Source organism: Enhydra lutris, unplaced genomic scaffold (genome assembly GCF_002288905.1).
Source record: "Enhydra lutris kenyoni isolate GAN:26980312 unplaced genomic scaffold, ASM228890v2 scaffoldscaffold5, whole genome shotgun sequence".
Lineage (NCBI taxonomy): Eukaryota > Metazoa > Chordata > Mammalia > Carnivora > Mustelidae > Enhydra > Enhydra lutris.
Genome location: NW_019154089.1, coordinates 52,502,018 through 52,524,098, shown reverse-complemented (window position 1 = coordinate 52,524,098; position 22,081 = coordinate 52,502,018). Strand labels below are relative to the sequence as shown.

The window sequence follows — 22,081 nt, the reverse complement described above, 5'->3', positions numbered from 1 at the left end:
GCCCTCTGGTTTTCTCCCCATCCGCCTCAATGTGCTTATCACTCCCTTCTTTAGTTTTCTCCCCTGAAGATGTTTTTTAACCTTTCTTATAAGTTCATTATGTATTTATAAAGATGATGTAGGTTTTTTGAGTTGTAAACTCTTTCAAGATAAAAAAAAGGTTTTAACAAAGAAAGTTGATATTGTATTCTCTGGTAGTTTAAGTTTTTTGTTTTTTTGCTTTTTTCTTTACTGAAAAGGATTAGGTTATCTTGGCTGCAATATGCAGGAGTCTGAAGTCTTCATTCATTTATCTCAAGTCTTCCTTCCATTATCTATTTATCTATGGGCCAGACCCTGCTGACTGTTGGGAATAAAAGTTCCTTCAGAGAGCTCACATAAAGTAGGGGAGGGCACAGACAAGTAGAAAGCAACTCTAATATCATCTAATAAAGTCTTTGTCCTGGGGCACCTGGGTGGCTCAGAGGGTTAAGCCTCTGCCTTTGGCTCAGGTCATGATCTCAGGGTCCTGGGATTGAGCCTCACATCAGGCCCTCTGCTCAGTAGGAAGCCTGCTTCCCTCTCTCTCTCTGCCTGCTGCTCTGCCTACTTTGTGATCTCTCTCTCTCTCTCTCTCTTTCTCTCTGTCAAATAAATAAATAAATAAATAAAGTCTTTGTCCAAGAAAACACAGGATAGAATGTGAAATGATGTCTAAGCTGAGCTCCAAAGAAGAGCAGGAGGGATGATGCAAAGGAACCAGCACATACAGAGCCCTGGAGGTGGTGGGGGACCCCCAGCACTTTTAGGGGTTGAGACTGTTCAGTATACGGATAAGCACAGAGCATAAACCAGTAACTGACCAGAGAGAGCCAAGGTGGTGTGTTTGCAGTAAACTGCAGGATTCCCTGGAAAATCCTTACCTTTGTACACATCTAAAATTGTGGATAAAAATATTTTAAATGTATTCCTGAGTTGGCAAGAAAATAAGAGAAATCCTCAGAGGCTAAAAATGTTGCAAAAATTTTGGAGATCTAAACGTACAAACCTGGTCACTTAGACTTTTGTTTTAACAGTCACCAGAGTAGTAGAGACAATAACCTGGGCCTGCGTTGCCTGGGAAGTTGGACTGGAGACCTCACAAAGACCATAATCCCAAAAGACTAGCCCTTGTGTGAAAGGGTAAACTAGCCTTGTGTGAACCCGGGGACACAGATGGGACATGTGTCTGTTTTGATTTTAACTCTAAAAGTCGTGGTAAATGTTACCCCCGAGAGTTTGTACCCACATTGGCCCTCACACAACACTTGCAGTCAAACAACATCCAACCAATAATTTATTTTAACTGAGTCCAAATTCTCTCTGGATGAATTTGCCAGCCATCTAAGCCTTAAAGAATAACCTGATAGGAAGTTTCATGACAAAGTGCTCACAATTAAAAACAAAAATCAAGACAAGGAAATAATCTCTAATAAGAGAGACCTAGGAAAAATCCCAAATAGGAGAAATAGTTCCACAAAGACTTTGGACACTGGAATTATACAACATAAATTATAAATGTCTCAAATATGATTAAAAAATAAAAGATCATTTTGAATGAGAAACTAGAAACCGTACATCAGAGAAAATTTAGAAAAATAGACTGTCATAAGTAAAAAAAAATACTGTAAATGAGGTTAAAAAGTCAACAGACGGCTTACACAGAGGAGTAGATGTATCTGAAGAGAGACCTACACAAAATGCAGATAAATTACACAAAATGCAGAAATATAAAGGGCCAAAAAATATGAAGGCAAGGTCCCAAGATATGGATTAGTGATAAAGACCAACATAGATGTGATTAGAATTCTGGGTTACAAACTGAGGATTTCAGAAGGCAGTGGGGTGGGGGCGTGGATGAGTCTGGTGATGGATATTGAGGGCACATATTGCACGGAGCACTGGGCGTTGTACGCAAACGGTGAATCATGGAACACTACATCAAAAACTAATGATGTACTGTATGGTGACTAACATAACATAATAGGAAAGAAAAGAATAAAAAAAAAGAAAAGAAAGAATAGGAAGAAAAGAAAAGAATGGAAGGAAGAAAGAGAAAGAAAGAATGAATTCTGGATTACAGAATGGAGGATTAAAACAATATTTTAAGAGATAAGACCAGACAACAAGAGATGGGATGAATCCTGAGGCCTCTTTTAAGCCATTTTAGAGAATTTAAACTTTATCATCAGGAATAGGGAGACTGAAATATTTTCATCAGAGAGGAACGAAATCCAATTTCCATTTATAAAGGTCACTTTGGCTGCATTTGGGGAGACGGGTCAGAGCTGAGAGAAGCAGTCAAATTCCAGGAAAGGAGAGCAGTGGGAGAACTACTGCAGTCACTTGGACGAGTTAGATTTTCGAGATATTCAGGAGGTAGAATTGGCATAACTTGGGAACCAGTGAGGGGTGAGGGGTTTTTGCATCAACTTTACCTTCTCTATTAAGTCTTATTCACTGTGTTTAAGCACAGTTACTTCCTCCTCGAAAGGTCTTTCTACATGTCTTTTTTTTTTTAATTTAATTTAGTTTTTCAGTGTTCCTAGATTCATTGTTTATGCACCACATCCAGTGTTCCATGCAATACATGCCCTCCATAATATGCACCACCAGGCTCTCCCAACTCCCCACCCCCTCTCCTCTCCAAAACTCTGTTTGTTTCTCAGAATCCACAGTCTCTCATCTTTTGTCTCCCCCTCCAATTTACTCCAATTCACTCTTCCTTTCCTTCTCCTTATGTCCTCCATGTTATTCCTTATGCTCCACAAGTAAGTGGAACCATATAATTGACTCGCTCTGCTTGACTTATTTCACTCAGCATAATCTTTCTGTGTATTTATCTCACTATATTGAAATTATTCAGTCTACCTCCTCCACAAGACCACAAGCTCCTCAAAGTCAGAGAACTTATCCTATTAATTACTGAGGGCTTCTCTTTTTCATCTCACTCAGTACCCAGCACCGAATCAGGGCGGGGTTCAAGCCTTGCCTCGCCCACGTCTATGTGTTAACACTGGCACCTTCACTCTGAAAGGGACGCATTCAGAAGATTGCCCAGTTTCAGATCACAAAGGAATGCCACACAAAGGAGTTGGGATTTATCCTGTGGTCAGTGGACCCTAAGATCAGAGCAGAGCTGTGGTTAGATCTGCATTATTTTGAAATAACCTAAGCAACAATTTGAATGGGGAGGTGATTAGGTAGGAGGTAATTACAATTGCCAGGAAAGAAAATGGAAGACTGAATCAAGACAGTAACAGTGGGATTGAAGATCACAGGGCAGAACCACAAACTCTTTAGGAGGATAAATGTCAGGGCTTGACTTAACATTTGGATATTGAGGGGTGCCTGGGTGGCTCAGTCGGTTAGGCATTGGACTCTTGATTCCCGCTCAGACTGTGATCTCAGGTGGTGGAATTGAGCCCCACATTGGGCTCTGTGCTCAGTACAGAGTCTGCTTCTCTCTCCCTCTCTACTCCTCCCTGCCGCCCCCCCCCAACAGCCACTCTCTCTCTCTCTCAATCTCAAATAATAAATAGACAAAATCTTTAAAAAACACACATTTGGATATTAAAAATTAAGGAGGAGAATGAATTGGGATGAATCTTATTCCTCCCTTGGGATCTGAGGGTTCTCTACAACCAGATGGGAAATTCAGGAAAGGGAGCGACTCTAGGTTGCTATGGAGTCTACAGGCGTGAATCACTGTGATTCCTGAAAATCACTATAAAATGTTCTTCACCAGCACCCACTTGCAAAGGTTTGCTGTCTCCAAAGAATACCAAGAGGCAGGATCAAGGAATGTAAATGATTCCGACTTCATATATACTGCCTTACAAACGTCATACCATGAATAGGTTTCCATTTCTGTGTCGGGCTCTTTGGACTACAGCTATTTCCCTGGCCCTTTCTTTAGCATGCTGGAGATCTCAAGCCCAGCGCCCACCCACCAGAGGCACCAAGATACCCAACACTTACTTCTACTTCCTGGCAGAAGGTGGCATTGGGGCCATATTGCAGCTGGCATTGATGGTGAACATCATAGATCACTCCAGGGGCAATGACCTTGGACTTCAAGCCTTTCTTTTGGGGGATGTCATCGAGACAAAACCCCCATCCCCGGCTGAAAACAAATTATCAAAAAGGAGAACAGTTGCTTATGATTTCCTTCGTCTTAGTCTTTTATTCAACAGAAACTTCTATCCCTGTGGTTCACCCTTTGTCCTTCAAGACAACTTTATTTCCACAAGGCACAGAATTCTCTAGGCCCAAGATGGGAATGGCCTAACAGGAAATCAAAGCGTACCCCACACTATTACTTCAGCCGTGAGCCAGGAAGTACAAGCGGGAGAGCAAAATAAAATCATCAAAGGGGTTTCAGTGACCACTCGTAACATATGCCAGCTGTTCCTGCCAGTGCGGGGGACTTACACACTCAGATCTTAAAGTGCCTGCCCCGCCCACTGTAAGCAGGGGGATGGGAAATTCACTGGGCTGTGCTTGGAAGACAGAACCCACCTACAACTTGGGGGCGGAAAGCAAAAGCAAAATCCCCCCCTTCTGATGCCACCCTGATGCAATGATCTGGGAGAGGAACGGAGACTTTTCCAGGCCTCCGGTGAAACTCCAAGGGACTTCCGGTTTAAAGAGCACCAGGTCAGGCTGCCCCGAAACATGCTGCCACTTACTCCAGGAAGCGGGTGATGTACTCCTTGCTGCACTTGGACCAGGTCAGTGGGCTGGGATTGTACTGGAGCTGGCGGGACATGAGGTACGGGTGCCTGCCCACGGGCTCACAGTCATTCTCTTTCCCGTCATGCTGGATGCCAAAGCTGCAAGAAGGCAGAAGGCGCAGGAGTATTAAGGAGGCGGGTATGAAACAGGGCGACAACCCCAGTCCCTCCACCAAGAGCCACTTTGTACCAAATGCACCTGTTTACAAAGTGGGACTCCACCTGGACAGGGACAGCTGACTTTGAACTAAAAGGCACAGGAGATGCTTTCAGCTTCTACAACCAGGGGAACCATGTGGCTAATTAAAAAACCCATGTTTGGCTGAGAGCTCCCAGTTCGGCTTTCCAGGAGTCTGGAGTAAGGATGGCAAATCCCGCCTCAAGCGGTCTTCCTCTTGCTTTAGCAGCTGAAGCACAAAACACCCAAACCTTCCTTTTCCCCTTTTCATTATCCTGTATGGAAGGGCACGAAAGGAGAGCCTAGGAGAGACTTTGTCCGAGGCCACAAACTTTGAGTGACTGATTTTCTTTTGAGTATTGTCATGGGAGTCCTCCAGGATGTGAGACGTTAGGGAGGCCTCCCAGGTGGGGTCGGAGAAGGGGGTTCACAGAAAGATCATCTGGAAGGTGCCAGCTTTCCACTTCGTGATCTGGGAGTTCCTCCCCTGGAAAACGCAGAGGTCATCACGGCGTTGGGAGTCAGATCTGAATGGAAGAATCTGAAAACTACTTAGCAAGGGCCTGGCATAGAATCAGGACTCAGGGACTCATGGAAGTCCTTTACTGCTGCCTTGATCCTTGTGGAGCTTCTCAAACATGGCACAGCTCGTGAGAAGTAAAACCAGGTCTTCCGCAGCATGTGCTGCTCCATCAGTGTCCTTACCCACGTCCTGCTCCTCTGCTCCCGGCCTCCCGCTGCCATGGCTGAGCAGGTACAGCAGCCCTGAATGCCCCGACAGAGCTCATTGGCCACGTGAAGGGGCGCCGGGGAAGGAAGCGGACTCAGAGTCTGTTTATAGCTGAGTCCTCAGGATCGCCCCAAGACACCTGCAGAGGCTCCCCAAGAACTCTCTTCACTGGCGCACTTGCAACACGGCGAGGTTGGCTCAAATTTCCAAATCCGAACAGAGGAGAAGGGTGACCTCTGACTCCGCTAGTGAAATTCAACCCCCCTGACAGGCAAGCTCACGGGTGACTTTAATACAATCTCCCGATCCACATTAGCAACTCTCACAGAGAACGGTCTGGGGGAGATTTAGAGGTTTCTTGTATTTTGCTTAATGTGTTATGATGTTACCGACTTCCTTATGGACTTTGATCACATTCCAGAAAAATACAAAATTCACAAAGGAATCAGGGAATTAATCTACAGAACTGTTCTCACTCAGCCGCTAATGAGACTCAGTGAAAGCTTTTATTGCAAAGCAGGCCTTCCCTACGCTCGCTCAAATCTATTCTTACCCCACTCATGTGGGCCACAAGCCCTATTCTTACCCCGCTCAGGTGGGCCACAAGCTCACCTGCCCAATAATCAGTAAAACACTAAACTGTAAGCATGGTTTGAAAATATGCACGTATAGTGGTTTTTCTAGCATCAGCCATACCCTATACACTGGTTGGATTCAAACCTATGTTCAAAACATATCAGTTCCCTTAAAGCTCTTTTTGTTCTATCGAAAGGTTTTATTTCCTTTTTAAAGGATTAATTTATTTGAGCAAAAGCATACACACATGCAGAGGGGCGGCAGAGAGAGAGAGGGAGAGAGAGAATCTCAAGCAGACTCCCCACTGAGCACAGAGTCCAGTCTCACCACCCTGAGATCATGACCTGAGCCGAAATCAGGAGTCAGAAACTTAACCGACTGAGCCACCCAGGGGCCCCTGTTCTACCTCAAGTTTTTAATTCACTAAAGGATTTCCCCCTCCAGCTTTGTCACCTCTCTGTGCCCCCATGTTATGAGAAAAAAGCAGTGCCACTAACAAGTGTCCCTCTGGACTGTGTCTACTATGTCTAGATGTGTGGGGCACACCTGCCACATGAGCACAGTGGGCCAGTGATAAATGAAGGCCAAGGAAAGTACATGGGGTCATAGAATGTTTCCAGGAAGCTCCTTTCCAGCAGATGGGATGGACGCTGAAAAGCAGCTGGGAGTACGGAGCCCTCCCAAGTCTCCCACAACTTGCTGGGCTGTTGGATTCACCTGCTTCACCTCCTGTTAGATGAGTTTGCCAAATTACAGCTGTGAAATAGTAAGTTCATTGGCTGGGTTTCAGGGTTTCATTTGATGGCGATTCCTTGCCTTTTCTTCTTCTTCTTCTTCTTCTTTTTTTTTTTTTATCTGAGTATAGGGGACACAATGGTATATTGGTTTCGGATGTACAACTTAGTGATTTGACAAGTTTATATATTAGGCTCGGTTCACTGTAAGTTTAGCTACTATCTGTCCAGTTACATCATTATTACAACATCCTGGACTGTATTCCTTATGTTCTACCTTTTATTCCTGTGACTTGTGATTCATTTCATGGTGCAGAAGACAAAAACCATGATAAGCGTGATTGTGTGCTTTCCAAGCTGATTGAGGAAGTACCGATTTCCTGTATGTAACACACAAAGGTCTCTAATGAAATCCAGAAGCAGGAGAGAAATACTGGGTGAATATTGGCTTTTAGGTGTGCATCTATATATTGTGATATTTTCATTACTTAAAAGAAAAGGATGCTAGGTCTCAGATAAGTTTTTAAATTTCCTCCTGGAATTCTACCTTCGTTTTTGGTAACATACCTAAGGAGCCTAAGGAAGGTAGTAAGAGAACTCAGGTATAAATGACTGATATAATCCGGGGTCCTCATATACAGATTTTCAAAAAGTTTTCTCTCAAAAGGGAAATTATTCACATAAGGCCACAGCAAAAGTTAGTTAATTTTACTTTCTATTTTGCATCACACATAATCGGTAATGAAACAAAGCATGTTTCCAAGAAACAATGGGGTATCTATGTTATTAAACTATAATGAGTGTCTTTGGGGATACTGGTTTATCACAGTTTTCATTTTTGTTTTTGAGCTGCCACAGGCCATTTTATTGAACTTTCCAGTTTCTCAGTTTGGTCCACAGATAATTAGAACTATATAACTAGAGAAAGAACTAAATACCTCAGAAGTATCACTGGCCAGAAGCAAAAGTTTCTTAGGAAGCTCTTAAAGTCTTCTCTGGTTTGGTTTTGTGTTTTACTAAAGCATTCTTTTTCCATCATTCAAACTCAAGCTTATGTGTTCTATACTTTTACCAGTGACCCTAAACTTTTTTTGCCAATTAAAAGACAGCATTTTGGGGCACCTGGGTGGCTCAGTCAGTTAAGTGGCTGCCTTCAGCTCAGGTCATGATCCCAGAATCCTGGGATTGAGCCCCACATTGCGCTCCCTGCTCAGCAGGGAGCCTACTTCTGTCTCTCCCTCTGCTTGCTGCTCCTCCTGCTTGTGTTCTCTGTCAAAAAATAAATAAATAAAATAAATAAAATCTTTAAAAAAAATAAATAAAATCTTTAAAAAAATAAAATAAAAGACAGCATTTTAATGCAAATCAAAAGCACTGTGAGAGATCACCTCAGTCCAGTCAGAATGGCTAAAATAAAAAAAAAAAAAAAAACAAGAAATAACAAGTGTTGATGAGAATGTAGGGAAAAAGGAAGCCTCATGCAATGTTGGTGGGAATGTAAATCAGTACAGCCACTGTGGAAAACAGTACGCAGTTCTTCAAAAACAGAAATACCACATGATCCAGTATTCCACTACTGGGTATTTACCCAAAGGAAATGAAAACACCAATTCAAAAAGATATATGCCCCCCATGTTTACTGGAACATTATTTACCATAGCCAAGCTATGAAAGCAACCTAAGTGTCCATCTATAGATGAATGGATGAAGAAGACATGGTGTGTGTATACATATGAGGGACTGTTACTCAGGCATAAAAAAGAATGAGATCTTAACATCTGCAACAACATGGATGGGCCTAGAGAACATTATGCTAAATGAAGTAAGTCAGACAAATACTGTATATTTCACTTATATGTGGGATCTAAAAAAGCAAATGAATAAACAAAAAGCAGAATCAGACGTGTAAATACGGAGAACAAACTGGTGGTTGCCAGAAGAGAAGGGGTTAGGGGATGGGCAAAATGGGCAAAGGAGAGCAGCAGATACAGGCTTCCAGTGACGGAATGAGTAAGTCAGGAGAATAAACAGTACAACACAGGGAATACAGCCAATGATAGTGTAGTAGGGTTGTGTGGTGACAGATACACTACATTTGTGCTGAGCAGAGCATAAAGTATAGAGAAGCTGAATCACTATATCATATACCTGGAAAATGTAACATTGTGTGTCAACTATACTCAAATGAAAAAATTTTAATTAAAAAATAAATGACATTGTTTTATTTAGGTCATCTGTACATGGCCAATGTCTTTTTTTTTTAATTAAACTTTTCATTTTGAGATAATTTTAAGTTCAGCAGCAGTTTTAAGAAATAGAAATGAAGAGGTCCTCTGTACCCATCCCGCACTTTCCCCCCAATGATAACACACTGTAAAACCATAATCCACTAACACAACGAGGTACTGATGTTGATACCGTCAAGACACAGAACACTGGTCACCGCAAGGATCTCTCCTGTTGCACTTACAGCCACACTCTCTTCCTTCCCACCCCTGTTCTGTCCTGAAGCCCTGGCAGCCACTAAAACCTTCTCCATTTCTATAATTTTGACATGTCAGTCATACATCACACAGTATGTAACTGTGGGGATTGGCTTTCTTTCATGGAGTGTAACTCTTTGAAGATTCATCAGGTCACTACATGTATCACTGGTTCTTTCCTTTTAGGGCGTCTGTCCCAGTTTAGTAACCATTCACTCTGTTGAGTCAACACCACCGTTGGATGGTTTCTAATTCTGGGCTATTAAGATTAAGCTTCTATAACCATTCATGTACAGTTTTTTTGGGCGACTGTAAGTCTTCATTTCTCCAGGATAAATGCTCAAGAGTACTGGATCATATAGTAGTCTCCTGTTTAAAACACTGACAACCTGTTCTCTATAGTGCCTAAACCATCTTACTTTCTAACCAGTAATGCGTGAACGATCCAGTTCCTCTGCGACCTTTGCCAGCATTTGGTGTCACCACTCTATTTTTAGTCATTCTGATTGGTGTGTAGTGATATCTCATCATGGTCTTAATTTGCATTTCTCTGATAGCTAATGATGTTGAATATACTTTCAAGTGCTTATTTGCCATATATCTTTTTTGGTGAAATTTGGTAAAATGGTCTTTTGCCCATTTTCTAATTACTATTTGTCTTATTACTAGTGAGTTTTGATAGCTGCTTATGTATTTTAGATGCTGGTCCTACTGATACATGGTGTATTCTTTTCCTAGGACTGCCATAAAAATTACTGTAAGCTCAGGGGCTTAAAAATAACAGGAACTTCTTCTCTCACAGTCGTGGAGGATAGAAGTCTGAAATCAACAGGTCAGCAGTACTATGAACACTTCAAAGGCTCCAGGGGAGAACCTGTGCTTGCCTCTTCCAGCTCCTGCTCAGTGCAGGCTTCCTTGACTTCTGGGATCAAGACTTGAACTTCTGCCTCTGACTGTGCATGGTCTTCTTCTCTTTGATCTCTCTGTGTCCAAATCTCCCTTTCCAGTTACTGGGTTTAGGGCAAGCCTGAAACTAGTCTGATTACATCTCAAAATTTTTAACCAATAACATCTGCAAAGACCTTATTTCTAAAACAGGTTACATTTTGAAATTCCAAGTAGCCTTGGATTAGTGAAGAACACTGTTCAAGTCATTACATAGGATTTGCAAGTATTTTCTCCTAGGCTGTGGCTTGTCTTTTCATCCTCTTAAAAGAGTCAAAAGTTTTGTTTTTTTTTTAATTTTGAAGAGTCCAATTTTTAATGTTTCCATTTATGGAATGCATATTTGATGTCAAGTTTAGAAACTCTTTGCCTAGCCCTGGATACTGAAAATTTTCTCCTCTTTTTTAAGTCCTGAAAGTTTTTTAGTTTTACATTTTACATTTAAGTTTGTGTTCTACTTCAAGATAATTTTTGCAGATGGTGTGATACTTAAGTAGAGGTTCTTTTTATATTTTTTAAAATTTTGCCTATGGATGACCAATTGCTTCAGGACCCTTTCTTGAACAGGCCACCTTTCCTCCATTGAACTGCTTTTATACCTTTGTCAAGAAATCAGTTATATTTGTTTTGCACTATTTTTGACTTCTCTGGTTGATTCCATTGATGTTTGTGTCTCTCCCTCTGCCCAAACCACACAATCTTGGTTACTGAAGTTGTATAATAATTTTTGAAATCTTGTAGACTGATTCCTCCCATTTTGTTATTCTTTTTCAAACTGTTTTGAAAACTTATTCTAGTTCCTTTGCCTTTCCACATACATTTTAGAATAATTTTCTATATTTAAAAAAAATCTTGCTGCTGTTTTGGTAGAAATATCATTAAACCTATATATTTATTTCAGGAGAATTCCATCTTTATCATGTTGAGTTTTCCAATTCATAAACAGAGTATGTGTCTCCATTTATTTAGATTTCTCATTCTTTCCTTGGTGTTATGTAGTTTTCAGCATACAAGTCCTGTACATGTTTTGTAAGATTTAAAAGTATATAATCATGTATGTAAAAATTTCATACTTTTGAGTGATCATGAAGGTTACTACTTTTTAAATTTCAGTATCCACCTATTCATGATCAGTATATTAAAATGTGATTTTTTATGACTGTATTGTACCCTGTGAACTTATTTTTCTAGTCTGTGTGTTTACATAGATTCTTTGGGGTTTTCTACAGATACAATTATATTATCTGCAAATAAAGCTAGTTATATATCTTCCCAACCTATTGTCTTTTTTTTTCTTGTCTTATTGCACTGGCTAAAACTGTACTCTTTTTTCTATCTGTTCTTCAGGCTTGATCATTTACATTGTCCTATCTTCAAGTTCGTTGGTGTTTATTCGGCCTACTCAAGCCTGCCAGTGATTCCCTGTAGTTAATTTTTTATTACGCTGATTGTACTTTTTGTATTTTAGCTCCAAAATTTCATCTTGGTTTTCTTTTTAGATTTTCTATCTCTTTACTGATATTCTAATTTTGTTCATACATCATTTTCTTGGTTTTATCCACATCTTCCTTAGTTCTCTGAGCATCTTTAAGGCATTTGTTTTAAAATCTTTGTGTAATAAATCTGCCATCAGGAACAATTTCTATTGATTTATTTTTCCTTTGAATGGGCCGTACTTTCCTGGTTCTTTGCATGTTTTGGGATTTTTGTGTGTGGGGGAAAGTGGACATTTGAATCTATTAATGTGGAAACTCTAAAAATCATGTTCTTCTTCCTTAGGGTTTGCTGTTTTTATTATTGTTATTATTACTATTATCATTATTATTTTTTTAAAAGATTTTATTTATTTAACAGACAGAGATCACAAGTAGGCAGAGAAAGAGGAGGAAGCAGGCTCCCTGCTGAGCAGAGAGCCCGATGCGGAGCTCGATTCCAGAACCCTGAGATAATGACCTGAGCCGAAGGGAGAGGTTTTAACCCACTGAGCCACCCAGGCACCCCAATCATTATTATCATTATTATTATTAATCATCATAGTTATAGGTTGTGTTTATGCCAAGGAGCAAACTGAGGTAAAAATTTAAGGTTTTCTCAGGTCTTTTCTGAATCTATCTGGGCATATGTGGTTACTTTCTAATTTTCCCCATATATGCAATTACTTTCAAAAGTCCTATTCTTTATTGTCTGGCTCCCAAAAGGGAAAAAGAAAGATGAGTAGGGGGGAGAAAAGGGTGCTGGTCCTTTAAGTCCTCCAGAAGACACTCCAGTTAAAGGCGGGGCATGGAGGCTTGCAACAACATGGAGAAGTACAACAACAATGGCTGCCCACAACTTTGTTTTTACCTCTGTGAATCAGAAGCAGCCATCAGCAATCACAGCACAGATCCTTGACATGTAGAGGACAAATATCAAAATATTAAATCAATTCAGGTAGTGACCCAGTTCTATTCTGTTAGATAATCTACCATTTCTGATAACCAGTAAACATCTACAACTCTGTTTCTAAGAATTCAGGGAAATAGTGCTCAAGTAATGTTACTAAGAGGTTTTCATATTTATTGGAGAATTTTTAAAATCTGAAAGGATTATACTTGCCCTTGGCTTTATGGCCTTGGCTTTGTAGTCTTCCTCACAAAAAATTATAGGTCCATGTCCAGATAATCATGCCAATGATTGTGTCAAAAATTGGAGCAAATCTGATTTTGTAGAATCTGCTTAGCTTATTTCTGAGGCCTTTTATACAGCCAGATTAAGTTGAACATATAAGGAATTCATTCTTTGAACAGAAGTAATGAGCATTCGAGAGCACCTTTTATCAAGCAAGTCTTCTCAATTTTTCTTTACCTTGAGTATACCACTCTGGGAAGACCTTGAGCAGTCATTTCTCAGTTTGACCTCATTATATTCATTAGCGTTACTCAGCCAGCAGTTGCTACTGACACCAAAGACTTGACTGGAGGCTGCAGGGAATATATCCCTTCACGTATCAGGATGGAGGATGTCTATATGTTTCCACATGACAATAGCTTTCATTTTGTCAAGTTTTATTATCAGCGTGCCAACGACTACAGCCTAGTCTTTTCAACATCTAGCCTTCTGTCTCCGATCATTAATTACCTGTATAAGCAAGTCACTTAACCTCTCTGTCTTTAAATTTCTGATGACTAAGGATACTAAAACATAACACATTTATCTCCCAGGGCTTTTTGGTAATAATCTAAAAAATGACAATACCTAAGAAATGGCCTTGTTCAACCTACTCGCTTCACAGATGAGGGAGCAGGTGAGCAGAGGTGTTGGGAATTATCTAAGGTAATAATATTGGCTGATGGAAAGCCAGAGTAAGCACTCACTTTTCCCAACTCCCAAGCCGACACTCTAGTTTTGTCCTGCAGGTAAAAGTATTTTTGAAAACTTCCAGTATTACATGAGAAAAAAGATGAGAAAGCCCAGACCAGAGGCCAGGCCTAAAATATCCAAAATCCTCATTCTCTCTTCACTCAAAACATTCTGCCATCTGCCTTCTATGAATTCACCTAATCAAATTCACACATTATTGAGACAAATGTACATCCTGCTCACCGACGTTTGCTTGATGGTCTTTTCCAGTTGATGGCAGTTTTAAATCTCTGCTTTATTCAATGTGTTCCTTTAATGCATATGAGTAAAATGGGGTTAACAATAGTAGCTGTTTCATAAGGTTCTTGAGAGGATTCAATAACATAACATAAAACGTTTGACATAAAGTAAAGGTGAAAAATGTTAATGTTTTTAACTTTTCAGTGATATTAATATTATTACTATTTCATAAGAACTAAACAGGGATTGTTATTTCTGAATTAATCAAGTGAGTTAAAGCTTTTGTCCTTGTCTGTGCTCCACCATTCTAATTTAGAGAACTGTAGTAGCCTCTTTGGTTCTGTGATGTAGACAGGCACGAGTGGTCAGGGAATAAAAGACACAAAACTTTGAAGCACATGATGGTCCCCACTTTACAGGTGAGGAAGCAGAAGTTTGGGAGAGTGAGTCTCAAGACGCAACACAGCCCAACTCCCGATGACCCATTTAAGGGGCTTTCCCTTCTCTCTACCGACAAGGTACATGAACATGGCAAGGAGATCTCTGTTTCCTTGGCCCTTTACCTGTGTCCAAGTTCATGGGCAATTGTGAAAGCCAGAGGGAGTCCAGAGTCTTCATTGATGTTACAGCTCCTGTGAGGCTGGCACATTCCAGACAGGTGGGACAGACCCAAGGTCTCACAGGGGCGATTGACACCAGCACAGATGTCTTTTCTAAAAGCAGAGAACAAAGATGCATAAGCTCCCAAAGAAACATCTGAAAAAACCCTTCTGGAAAAAATCTGGGTATTAACTCACATTTAGTGTAGTCTGGGAAGCATGATTAAAATTGTTTTTAAAAGTCCATACGAATATAGTGGGGGCAATTCTGCATTCACAAGATTACTCTGATTTCACTTCTTAATTTCTACATCTCATTAACACCTTAACAATGTAGGAAAATATGACAAATGTTTTATTTTGAGTTGCTTCTGCCCTTAATCCCAAGAGGCCAAATTACATTGTTTGGACCAAAAGAGAAGGATTTGATGGAAAATTTAAGATTATTTGAACTTTTATACAAAGGAAGGACAACCAGCAGTAGCTGAAGGTTTTCAAATATGAAACCCCTTGTTGTCTTTCTGAGATCTGTGCTCAAAATTCCCCTGAGAACTTCTGCTTATTCACGAAAAAAGGCAATTGGTCTCATCAATCCATCTGGAGCTCAAATCAGTTGTCTCTGCAGCCCCACTATCCTAATAACATGGCATATGGGAAGGAATGCCCATACAAATAAAAACTCCTTGGATCTCAAAAAAATACTGGCTATAGTCTTTAAATGTAAAAATGTGCTCCCATATGTTTGTGCGCATTATTTCAGTCAAGGACAAGAGTTAAGTAGTCTTTTGGTTTTCTTCAATTCAAGAAGAGCTCTTTGCCGAGAATAATTAGCACAAATGCTAACAAGGCTCTGAACTTCAGTTAGTTACAGATCTTCAACTCACTGGGCTAGTGTGGGTACCATTTCTGGCAACAAATAGTCTGGTTTTTTTTTTTTTTGTTTTGTTTCCAATGGGCCATGGAAAAGATGGATACTCTGAAAACTCCTATGAGTCCTCAGTTTCCCAGGAGACAACGGCTGGGACAATGGGTTAGGACAGAGAGACAGCTCCCATCTCAGGGCACGCCAGCAGATCTGATCTCCACTCTCATAGCAATAGTTGTTGGGTGGTTTTGTGTTGGACAGCTAGATTGAATCATACAGCCCAATCATTCTAACTAATTGCTGGGTCTGTGGGAGGATCGAGAAAACACTGTTCCGCCCCTACAGCAAGATGTACTAGTCACTATTTCACTTTTTTCAAAAAGTCTAGGCCTGCGTGGAGCTGCTGGGAAAAGATGGAGTCTATTGCTAACTCCCTGGCTTTCTCATTGTGATAAGACAGGAGTTAGGTCCATTAAATAATTGTTCACTGTGTGCCTACTAAGTATCTAGCACTAAAGAGGAAACAAGGGGGGTAATATTAGAAATGTAGGAATAGGAGTCTTCCAGGCCAGGAGCTTATGCTCCCCAAAGCACATAAGCTCTACCTCCCCGCCACATACTGGGAGTAGTATAAGAGAAAAGATGGCTTGGCATACATCTTTTGGTATACTCAGAAGCGGGTGCTACTGGCATCTCATGGACAGGGGCCAGAGATGATGTCAAATATACTTCCATGTGCGGGACAGCCCTTCACAACAAAGAATTAACCAACCCAAAATGTTAGTGATGCCAAGAGTGAGAAATCCCGTTTTCAAATCTGAAATACTCTCCACTGTTTAGGAGCTGGTGAAGTTCAACATATATTGAAACCAGGCCTTTGTTCCAAAGAAGAAACATGATCATAATAAGAGAAAAATGGTCATAATAAGAGAGCAGATCCTTCATATCCTTATGGGTAATAGTTTAACTATTAGGGTGCCTGGATTCATGTCCCAGCTGTTCCTGTTAACAGCAATGAGATTTGGGGCAAGTGACATAACCAAACCTCAGTTTCCCGCTCTGTAAAATGGCAATGGCTAGTAGGAGTCAATGACCAGGGTTGCTGTGGAGATTAAATGGAATGCTGATTATTCTAAGAGATGTAGCACAGTGCTACATCAAACACTCCACAAATGCTAATCATCCTCAACTCACTCATTTCTTCATGCGAGAAGGAGAGAAGAAATAATTTCTACTTTAAGGGCAAGAAAAGAGGTGGAGCTGACCCAGGTTCCAATGGTGGTCCCAGATCCAGGATTCTTCTCTACAGAGAGGTCCTGCCTGGACTGAAGTCTTTCCGTGGCTTCTCGCCCAGGTCCTCAGTGTTTTCTGCCTGCTTGCTGGCTTCCCAGGGCCCCTGTGCTTACCTTCCCAACCCACATTAACCTACCCCCCAGGGGACCGACTGATGTCACAGGTCCCAATATGAACCTCTGGAAACTGTTTGCATTCAACCAATGTTTTGATACTTTCACTCAAAAGGGCACTTCTGATGGTTGGAGTGAAGGCTGCTTATCAACCTCTGCAGGCATCCCATGCACTGGGAGAGATGACAGGCCCAAGTGTTCAGGGGCAGCCTGTCCTCCCCAGGGAGAACATATACAAGGGCCTTCCCGTGCATGAGGTTCTTGGTGGCTGAAAGGCCAGGCCAAGCAGCCTCCCCCATGACACGTGCCTGGATTTCTTGGTGTCTCTGAATCTACATAGGGGTTCCCCCCAGGAGAACGTACCTCCCCATGAATGGAAGACCCTCGTATGTCTAGATTAAAATAGTGTCTACTACACAGCAGGTATTCAACAAACATTTATTGAATCAATGAGTACAAATAGCCTTCAAGAGCCTGGGGTGATCGGAAGAGTTTCTTAGCCTTTCACAGCTAAGAATCCTAGAAGGCTGATGGTTCTTCTTCGCACCAGAGGGGCTATGTGTAATCAGAACAAAATACCATCTTCATGGGGGTAAAGGGAGACACGTGTAGGCAAACAGTTCCGCCTATTCAGGCGAGGGAGACCTGCTGCCTATATTCTGTCTTTAGCATCAGTCAGGGGTGGGTTACCAGGAGGACTGGTTTCTGTAGAGACAGTTGCATGTTTCTAAACCAGAGGGAAAGTTTTTAAAAATAAAACAAAGGATCGGAAACCCCATGCTGAAGACTTACAGGAGTCTTTAATGAGGATCTGCAAACAATCTTCCTGATTGCTTACGGAGCTGCATGAAAAAGCCAATTTTAAAAATGAAATCATCTTCGGGATAGGAAAAAGGCCTGCATTTTGCCAGCAGATGTAGTTTATTAAAAAGGAGAGTTTCCTGCACTGTTTGCCAACTGCCCCCTCGCTGGTATGGGTCTTGGGAGTCATGTGGATCATTGCCTTTAAAAATGACAGAGCAGCGAATAGTAGGAGACACGCATAAATTTGAAAACCAGGTAACTATCCCACCCACCAGCCCCCCTGCTTTGCAGACCCCGGCCTCTGTGTAGTCCCTGGTGTACCTGGTGAGGAGGACAGCCACATCATGATGGGCAGGGTTGAGGTCACTCTTCGGATTGATGCTCTTCTGCCACTTACAAAAGCTGGACAGTGTCTTCTCCGCATGGTGGGTGATTTTCAATCCTTGCTGGAGAAAGAAGAGGAAGAGAACAGGCACAGCTGAGTTTCCTGTGCTCAGGGCTCATCACACAAGTCCTTGGAAGCAGCCGAGTGGGCCAAGCTCTGGGTGGGCGCCTCAGACATCTTTTTGGCATGAGTTTGGCAGAGGCCAACTTCCTCCCTGCTCTCAACACCATTACCCTCATGACTTTTATTAAAAGAACATGAAGGACAGAAGTGCGGGACAGAAGTTATCACTAGAACAAGTAGCCCTTAAAGAAAACTTAAAAGTACATTGGCCAAGACCAAGACCTGTGTGATGTTCCATCTCTAGTAGCTCTCTGCTTCCTAAGCCAGTACAATTCCAAAGGGGCATTTTTATTTCTATTACCAATAATAATAATAATAATAATAACTCAACAATAAGCTTTTTCCTTACATGAGAACTACAAGGCTGGGTTGCACTCAACATTTGCTTGCCCGTGGTTTCCATTTTGGTCTCACATCCGTGGGTGAAGGGCAGAGGGTGACATAATCTCTCCAGGCTTCTGACCAGTTAGGATCACTGGCTGTCTGACAATGACCAGGATGCTGGAGGGGACACCCCCAGCCTGCAACTCCCAGGGTTCCCGAGTCACCCACTTGGCCCAAAGTTACTACTGGGGATGGGAGGAGAGGACTTGTTCCAAATTAACTGGATGAACACTTGTCAAAAGGAGGGGGAGGGATAATCAGCTCTAGGGGGACTCCAGCTTCATTTGAATTTCTATTCAAATGAAATTGAAATTCCTTTCACTTGCCCCATTTCTCCGGGGTCTCTGTATGGCTCTCTCCTGGATTTTACCTGGAGAATGATGACCTCCATTGGCCTATTCTGAGTATATTACTCTGGCTTCAGTCCCAGGAGTTCAGAACAATCTCTACATAAAACCATGAACCTGTTTCAGTACCGTTCTGTATTTTGCTAAGACCCACACCCCAGACAAGACCTGAGAGGCTACAGTTGCCTGTTAAAGGCACCTGCACATCCCAGGTATGCTAACGAACCACCACAAAAACACAGAAAGGTGGCTTATCTTCACTCATGAAAACTCACGAGCTGCTAAGCATTCTGAATTTATTTTTTTTTAATTTATTTATTTGACCGAGAGAGACCACAAGCAGGCAGAGAAGCAGGCAGAGAGAGAGGGGGAAGCAGGCTCCCTGCTGAACAGAGAGCCTGATGTGGGGCTCGATCCCAGGACCCTGGGATCATGACCTGAGCCGAAGGCAGAGGCTCAATCCACTGAGCCATCCAGGCGCCCCAGCATTCTGAATTTAAATAGAAGAAACAGACTTCACTATTTACTAATCCTCACTATTTCACTGTCCAGCATTACATAAGCTAGATAGTGGAGGAGGAGGCAGAGTTGTGGGGGACTAGCTGGGGGCACAGGGGTCAGCCTCCCGCTCATCTTGTCAAGCCCTAGTTAGAGTAGCAGCCCTGCCAGAGCCAACAACCCCCACCCGCCATCAGGAACCAGCAAGGGCCGTAAAGCCGGAATGGAAGGAAAGAGAAGTAAATAAAAAGGCAGAAAGGAAGGAAGGGGAAGGAAAGCAATATTTCCCAATCATTTACTATGTGTCAGATACTTTCACATATATTCTTTCATTTAATTTAATTGCTTCTTCTGGGCATTTTTTGTCAAGAGAACAGTGTTAGTTTCATTTTATAATAAGAAGGAATTAAACCTCAGAGAAGTGAGAAGCTAGCTGAAGGTGAATCGGGCCAGATATGGAATCAAAGGTTCCAAGAACAAGGGCTTCCGGGTGAAGCGCACCTCCCGCGGGTAGCCAGCCTCATGAGGAGCCCGCCTCAGGTACAGGCCCTTCACACCAGAGGCCCCAGCATTAAACAAAGTGTCAACTGCGATTCAATTGCTTTGAGGTCTGTTTTCAATCCTATATTTCTTCTTTTGTTTGGTTGTGGGCTTTTGTTGTTTTCTGTGTGTGAGTGAGGAGGTCTCTGAGAGAATACTCATGAATTAAAAAATAATACCATCTAAAATTATTCCAAAGAAAAAGAAATCCTTAGGCATAAGTCTAGCAGAACTGGTATAAGCTCTGGATCAGGAAAATGACCAAATACTGTTGAAAGACAGGAGCCTCAATCCCAGCTTCACACCTTACATAAATAATGACTCAGAACGGATCAGACTTAAATGTAAGATGTAAAACTTGGAAATTTTAGCAAAAAAAAAAAAAAAAAAAAAAAAATCACAGGAGAAATTCTTGAGGACCTGGGGTTAGGCAAAGAGTTCACAGACTTGACAGTAAGGACACGAGCCATACAAGGGAAACTGAAAGATCGGACCGCATTCAAAATTAAAAATTTTTCCTATGAGAGAAATCTTCAAAGACAATGAGAAGATGACTGTAGAGTGGAGGGAAATCTTTGTAAGACAAAGATTCAGACTTGGACCTAAAATACATAAAGATCTCCCAAAACTCAACAATAGAAACAATGAGAAAATAAGCAAACATAAAGTTTCAACTCACTGAAGAGGATGGACAGAGGACAAATAAGCATGGGAAGACAGGTTCAACATCTTTTGCCATCAGAGAATTCCAAGTTAAGACCTCCAGGGCCTGTCACTACAGACCTATCGAACAAAGGCAATGAAAGACAGTGGCAGCACCCGAAGAGTGGGGAGGACAGGTGTGCTAAAGCTGGTCACCAGGAACACTGCTGGTGAGGACAGAAACGGGTACAGCCTCTGCAGACAGCAGCTTAACAGTTTCTTTAAAATACGGAACAGGGGAACACCGGGGTGGCTCAGTCAGTTAGGCGTCTGCCTTTGGCTCGGATCATGATCTTGGCATCCTGGGGTGGACCCCCGCCATCAGGCTGCCTGTTCAGTGGGGAGTCTGCTTCTCCCTCTCCCTCTGCCAACTCTTCTTGCTCGTACTCTCTCTCTCTTTCTCAAATAAATAAAATATTTTTAAAAATAAAATAAAATAAAATGGAACAAATACTTGAAGACACAATTTGGATGTATCTTCAGGGAATTAGGCTGAATGAAACAATCCAATCGCAAGAGGTTACACATACCCTATGATTCCATTTGTATAACATTCTTGAAATGACACAATTATAGACACAGAGAACAGACTAGGACTTTCCAGGGGTTAGGCTGGTAGGCAGAAGGGGGGTACAAAAGGGTAGCATGCGGGGACTTGGTGATGAAACCATTCTGTATTGTGGCAATAGTCACATAAATCTACATGTGTTAAAACTGCATAGAATGAAATGTACACACAAACACCACCCCCCCAATCAGCGCTGGTAAAACTAATGAAATCTGAATAAGGTAAGGGTTTGTACAAATATTAACTTCTCGGTTATAATATTATACTCCAGTTAAACCAGATGTTAGCACCAGAAGATGGGGGAGGGATATAAGGGAATTCCCTGAACTATTTCTTCTAACTGCATGTAAATCTATAATTATTTCAAAACAAAAGTATTTTTTAAATATCTTAAAAATAACTGATCCGAATTAAGGCTTAAGGGTTGCAATAGAAAATCTTATAAAGCACTTTTCAGTATGATTCTATGTGGGTTACTACTTAATTTTACATGACATTCCATAGTTTTGAATCAAAGGGAAACTTTCAATGAGTGACAGTGGGTAGGAAGAGCCTACACACTCACACACCCAAACACCCCACACATTCACACACCCATACACCCCACATACACACTCACATACCCATTCACCCCCACACACTCACACACCCATATACCCTACACACTCACACACCCATTCACCCCCACACACACTCACACACCCAAACACCCCACACACTCACACACCCATACACCCCACACACTCACACACCCACACAAAAGTGTCAGTTAAGTTCCCTAAGTAGCCGTAAATACACAGAAGCAGAAGAATCCCATCTTAGAATGTTCTCCTTTGACTCACAAAGGCCCTGGTGGGGCACACAGCTCAAGATGGGAAACC

At 41.7% G+C, this 22,081-nt stretch overlaps 1 protein-coding gene across 1 annotated transcript in view; it reads right to left on the bottom strand.

Annotated features, from left to right (window-relative positions):
- The window catches only part of LOC111141131 (A disintegrin and metalloproteinase with thrombospondin motifs 12-like), a 291,198-nt gene that overhangs the window by 96,526 nt on the left and 172,591 nt on the right, over nt 1-22,081 (bottom strand). The window contains exons 6-9 of the mRNA XM_022493477.1: nt 17,975-18,099; nt 14,543-14,692; nt 4,710-4,853; nt 4,000-4,144 (exon numbers count right to left, since the gene is read on the bottom strand). Coding sequence (XP_022349185.1) covers nt 4,000-4,144; nt 4,710-4,853; nt 14,543-14,692; nt 17,975-18,099 — 564 coding nt within the window. The remainder of the gene's footprint in view (nt 1-3,999; nt 4,145-4,709; nt 4,854-14,542; nt 14,693-17,974; nt 18,100-22,081) is intronic.